Raw genomic sequence first — 6,000 nt, forward strand, 5'->3', positions numbered from 1 at the left:
ACAAATAGAAATAGAAAGACTGTGGCAAAGGCAAGCAAGGGTAGTACCAATGGTCATAGGCGCCTTGGGTGCAATCCCAAAACAACTGGAGCACCACTTGAACACCATCATCGGCATTGACAAATTCGCCACTAGTCAATTGCAAAAGGCGGCCTTACTAGGAACCGCTTCCATCCTGCGACGAGATCTGTAATACGATCAAACATCCACATCTGCCTATCCCAGGTCCTTGGGAAGGACTCGATAGGTAGACAAAAATGCCAAATCCAGTTTGAACATCTGGCTGACTATGCGATGATCAATAAATAATAATAATAATAATAATAATAATAATAATAATAATAATAATAATAATAATAATAATAATAATAATAATAATAATAATAATAATAATAATAATAATTTTGAATGTTCAGTTGTCTGAGCACGTCCAATGAATAATAATAAAGTTGGAAGGGACCTTGGAGGTCATCTAGTCCAACCCCCTGCTCAGGCAGGAAACCCTACACCATTTCAGACCCTATATACCATTTCAAGTCAAGGACTACCTGTAACTGTGCAGAGAAGACGAGTAGCAAAGCCTAGACTGAGTTTTTCAAACTTGTTTGGGTTTTAAAAACATTTGACCTCTCCCCAAGGACTTTGTCCACTCCCCCCCACCCCCAACTGGTCCTCGCCTGGAGGTCCCTGACTTTAAGTTTGAGGACTCATCTATCAGGGCTTTCAAAAGCCGATGCAATGCATTTGAGAAAGAACTGACTCTTGGGGGAGAAACTAAAAGACGACAAGATGAACACCAAAATATTGAACCGAACTGTGGAATCCCTTATACCAGTGACGGCGAACCTTTTAGAGACCGAGTGCCCAAACTGCAACCCAAAACCCACTTATGCATCGTTGGTGCCGGGTGGGTGTGGCCCATTGGGTGGGCGTGGCTGCGGTGGTAAGGGCAGACTGGGTGGGACGAAAAAGTTCAATCAATCAATTCCAACTTTGCAAGATCTTTTTTGGAAGTTGAAATTGACTGATTGATTGAACTTTTTTTTTTTTTTTGCACACCGCGGCAGAGACCTAAAGCGAAAAGGTTTTATAAAACCCAGCTGAAGGCCTAGGACTGGGGTGACGGCACGCGTGCCCATAGAGAGGGCTCTGAGTGCCGCCTCTGGCACCCGTGCCATAGGTTCGCCACCACTGACCTATACCGTCTCAGACAAGTGACTGTCCAGTCTCTTCTTAAAAACCTCCAGTGATGGAGCACCCACGATTTCTGGAGGCAAGCTGTTCCACTGGTTAATCACTGTCAGGAAGTTTCTCCTTAATTCCAGGTTGCTTCTCTCTTTGATCAGTTTCCATCCGTTGCTTCTTGTCCTGCCTTCTGGTGCTTTGGAGAGTAAGTTGACCCTCTCCTCTTCTTTGTGGCATCTCCTTAATATCTAACTCTGCTATCATATTACCCGCTAGTCCAGCTGAAGGCCTAGGACTGGGGCGACGGCGCGCGTGCCCACAGAGAGGGCTCTGAGTGCCGCCTCTGGCACCCGTGCCATAGGTTCGCCACCACGGCCCTATACTAAAATAGAAAAATAAAATAAAATATTCCACTCTAGCTCAGGAGCGTTACAGCAGCTTTGAACCCTGAAGTTTGAAATAAGCTCTGGGATCTTGACGCTAAAAAGGAGCAGGGGATGCGGGTTTGAGTGCTTTTGCTCCTTTCCTCTCCCCTCGGCTACACTCAAGGGTTTGCTTCTGTGGATTCAGTTTCCCCAAGCCTTGCGGCGGGCCAGACTAGTCTGCGAACACCATCCTTTTCAAGGGATGTTCTAAAAACAAACCAACACCCGATTAAAAAAAAAACACCCCCGAACTGCAAAATCAAACAAAAGCAAAACATCGACTAACACCGTGGCTGCTTTGCTTGGAAGCGCTAATATGTTTATAATGATCTCATGCTGAATTATGCCACTTGCCCCTCACCCCCCACCCCCTTCGCAAGGACAAGCTGTCTCCTGCAATTATTTCCAAAACGCTTACGCCATTATTTGCTGTCGGAAGGCAGGAACTCTGATCTGGAAGGGAAGCTGGGTTTTTTCTCTCTTCCTTTCCTTTTCGCTGCAAATTTCAACCTTTTGGAAGTCCCGGGCAGCCAGGCTGCCCCACAGATAAGGTACAGTGGGCCTTTGCACGTTGGAGAGTAGAAGGAGGAAGAGGAGTAGAAGGAGGAAGAGAAGGACGAGGAAGAGGAGGAGGAGAAAGAAGAGACGAAGAAGAACAACCTGCCTCCAGAAGCGGTGAATGCTCCAACATTGGAAGTTTTAAAGAAGAGATTGGACAACCATTTGTCTGAAATGGTATAGGGTCTCCTGCCTGAGCAGGGGGTTGGACTAGATGACCTCCAAGGTCCCTTCCAACAACAACAACAACAACTTCTTCTTCTTCTTCTTCTTCTTCTTCTTCTTCTTCTTCTTCTTCTTCTTCTTCTTCTTCTTCTTCTTCTTCTTCTTCTTCTTCTTCTTCTTCTTCTTTATATTATTATTATTATTATTATTATTATTATTATTATTATTATTATTATTATTATTATTATTATTATTATTATTATAAGGAGGAGGAGGAGGAGGAGGAGGAGGAGAAGGAAGAGAGGAAAAGTGGAGAAAGAAGAGAAAGAGGAAAAAGAAGAGAAGGAGGAAAAGGAAGAGGAGGAGGAGGAGGAGGAGGAGGAAGAAACACATCAGCACACACTTTCCCAAAGACAAAAGGGTCCATGGATTGTCAAAACAATAAAAGAGAATAAATGAGAGGTCCTTGGTGCTCCTTAGGCCTGCTTGTTTTCTTGCAGACGTTTCATGATCCAACTAGGTAGCATCATCAGTACTAGCTGATGATGCTACCTAGTTGGGTCATGAAACGTCTGCAAGAAAACCACCAAGCTCAGAGCGCACCAAGGACCCCACGGTTCTCCTCCTCCTCCTTCTCTTTCTCTCCTTCCTCCTCTTTGCAAACCCTACTCCCTTCTAGCACTGATGATGCCACTTAGTTTGGTAATGAAACGTCTGCAAGAAAACCACCAAGCTCAGAGAGCACCAAGGACCCCACAGTTGAACCCTGAGCTGCAAATATATTTTTTTCTACTGACTGCCAATACTATCACGTTTACAATATGTTTACAACCTGTAAACAAAAGATCGGACAGCTTCAAAGAAGACTACGGCCACAGCATCGGAAGACGTGATTCAGGGTATGGAATCTTGCTGATGGCATTCTTGTCGAGAGGTTAACTCACCTCAGCAGGGAGCAGAGTAAAGGAATAGAAGCGTTTCATCTTGGTCACCAGGTCGTCAGTTGAAAACGTGATGTATTCGACAAACTTCCTGTTCAGCAGGAACCAATCGGAACCGCCATCCACAGTGATTCCTTCTGGAATTTTCCGGTCCCCGAGTCTCCACATGTGGGTATCACATTCCAGGAACAACCTATCCAGGCCTTGTTTTCTAATAAATCTGGACAACAGAAGAAGAAAAACAAAGATTAAGTCATTCCTTTTGAGGTGTATCTTACCCTGAAAGGAAGCGAAAAGAAAATGTGAAATAAGATAAACAGGGATAAAGCCATCAGACCAAGGTCAACCAAAAACATTTTGCTTCCTTGAACGAACAAGATGGTGCCCTTCCCGTTTCTTTATTTAAAAAAAAAAATCTCATCTCCAAATGGTGTCAATCCCCTGAGCAGTAGAATTTTGCTCTTGACTAGAGAATTATGGCCCCACTTGAGAGTTATTGTGAATTTATTTTGTGCTGGTTAATGTTGGGTTAAGGCTTGTAACCTCAGATGTTCATTTCTTGCTGTACAATTGCGGTTTTTTTAACGCGTGTACATTGCCCACCTTTGCGAGATAGGCGGTCATGTAAAATGGTTTAAATAAAAATAAGTTTAAAGGCATGGATTGAAAAGTTCAACTAATGGAGAGTCTTCCAAGCTGCAGTGTCAATACATTTTAAAACAGGTTTCCAGTGGGGGGGGGGAAAGGATATAAGCTAGGAAAGATGGCTTACCAACAACAAAAAGAAGAACATGAATGAATAGGAATGGCTGGGCTATGAAACAGACTGAGAGAAGAAAGAACTTTGCTTAATAGTGAGATGAGTGGAACAAACGTTTAATAAACAACTTTACAAAGAAAGAGCGACAGATTCACCTAATGTTCTCAATTTTTAAAAGCTTTAAGAAATAGAATGACTGTGGCAAAAGAAAGCAAAGATAGTACCAATTGTAATAGGCACCTGGAGTGCAATCCCAACTGGAGCACCCCTCGAAACACTCTTGGCATTGACAAAATCTCCATCGGTCAATTGCAAAAGGCAGCTTTATAAAACAGCCTTCATCCCGCGACGATAACTTTAACACCATCGAACAACAACATCTGCCTCTCCCAGGTCCTGGGGAAGGACTCAGTAAATAGATAAAACTGCCAAATCCAGTCTGAACATCTGACTGAACGTGCAACAAACTGTAATAATAATAATAATAGAGTATGATATTAGAGTTACAGTAAGTTTATACTTGTTTATATTAGGAATGGGTTGCTTGGGTTAGACTTGGATATTATGTGATTATTCCTGTACTCAGTTCTGGGAAGTCTGGGGGGGGGAGGGGAGAAGGGGATTAGGGGATAGAAATTATAAAAATTGATGTATTTATATATTATAGGTAAATAATGGAATTGTATTAAAAAGAGGAGATGCTCGGCTGGTACCCCAAACTGCACTTGAAGAGGTGGTTAAGAAGGGAGATGGGATGTAGGGAGTTGGAAAGGAGGAAAGAGGAGAGGTTGTGGGTTTAGGAGGAGGAAGGAAGAGGAAAGTGAATGAGGGTGGATGCAAGGCGGGGACTGCAGAGCATCTCCGAAAACGTATTGAGTAGGATTATCTTTTATGCTTGTGTAAGTAAATGCATCATATTTGTATTATTTGTTGTTTAATTTGAAAAATTAATAAAAAATTTATTATTATTATTATTATTATTATTATTATTATTATTATTATTATTATTAATAATAATAATAATAATAGAGTATGGAACAGCGGCATCTACTTTGGGAAGGACTCGATGGGTTGATGAAAATGCCAGATCCAGTCTAAACATCTGGTTGACCAACCATAGTAGTACCAATAGTAATAGGCACCTTGGTGCAATGCCAAAACATCTGGAGCACCACTTGAACATCATCAACATTGACAAAATCACCATCAGTCAATTGCAAAAGGCAGCTTTACCGGGAACAGCTTACATCCTGTGACAAGACCTTTCACACCATCAGACAACATCATCTGCCTATCCCAGGTCCTTGGGAAGGATTTAATAGGTGGCTCAAATCCAGCCAAACCCAGTCCTACACAGCTGGTTGACTGAGCAACGAATCATAATAACTTCCGAAACACTGCTGTTTGAACAATTAACAGCCAGATTGTTATACAGACTTATAAAACCACGGAAATCAGGTAATAAAAAGAACCGCATCATGGATCTAATTAAATCCAACTCAAGGCAGACACTCAAAACCCGTTGGCCCATTAAGGAGATTGAAGAGACAAAAGTGAGTTTTAAAGAAGCGAGTTATTTTTTTTTATTTTAAAAAAAGCATCCTTCAACTGAGACTCTAATTTCCCTTTCAATTACAAAGGACAACGGAAAAGCTTTGCAATTTTAATGCCGAGGTTCTAGAAATCTCCAGATTATTGAGCCAGTTCGATGCAGAATCAAATATTTATAGCAATGAAGGTTTGTATCATTGATTTTTATTTTTTTTGGGGGGGGGAGGAAGAAAAGGGAACCCATTGGGGGATACATTACTTTGAACCCATTATGTTCAGTACATGCATTACTTTCAGGAAGGAGGACATTTCTGTGGCCAAAAAAAAGAAAAGTCCACAGGTTCACCTAATGTTCTCATTCTTGAAGTTAAAAGCTTTAGGAAAGTTTCAGGTTAAGAAGTGTTTAAAAATGCAT

At 41.8% G+C, this 6,000-nt stretch overlaps 1 protein-coding gene across 1 annotated transcript in view; it reads right to left on the reverse strand.

The window, feature by feature from the left end:
- XYLT1 (xylosyltransferase 1) overlaps positions 1–6,000 on the reverse strand; it is a 67,106-nt gene that overhangs the window by 12,417 nt on the left and 48,689 nt on the right. The window contains exon 6 of the mRNA XM_015826353.1: positions 3,278–3,494. Within this exon, the coding sequence (XP_015681839.1) occupies positions 3,278–3,494 (217 nt within the window). The remainder of the gene's footprint in view (positions 1–3,277; positions 3,495–6,000) is intronic.

The sequence above is a fragment of the Protobothrops mucrosquamatus genome, unplaced genomic scaffold (assembly GCF_001527695.2).
Source record: "Protobothrops mucrosquamatus isolate PMUCROS unplaced genomic scaffold, P.Mucros_1.0 scaffold_209, whole genome shotgun sequence".
NCBI classification, from domain to species: Eukaryota; Metazoa; Chordata; class Lepidosauria; order Squamata; family Viperidae; genus Protobothrops; species Protobothrops mucrosquamatus.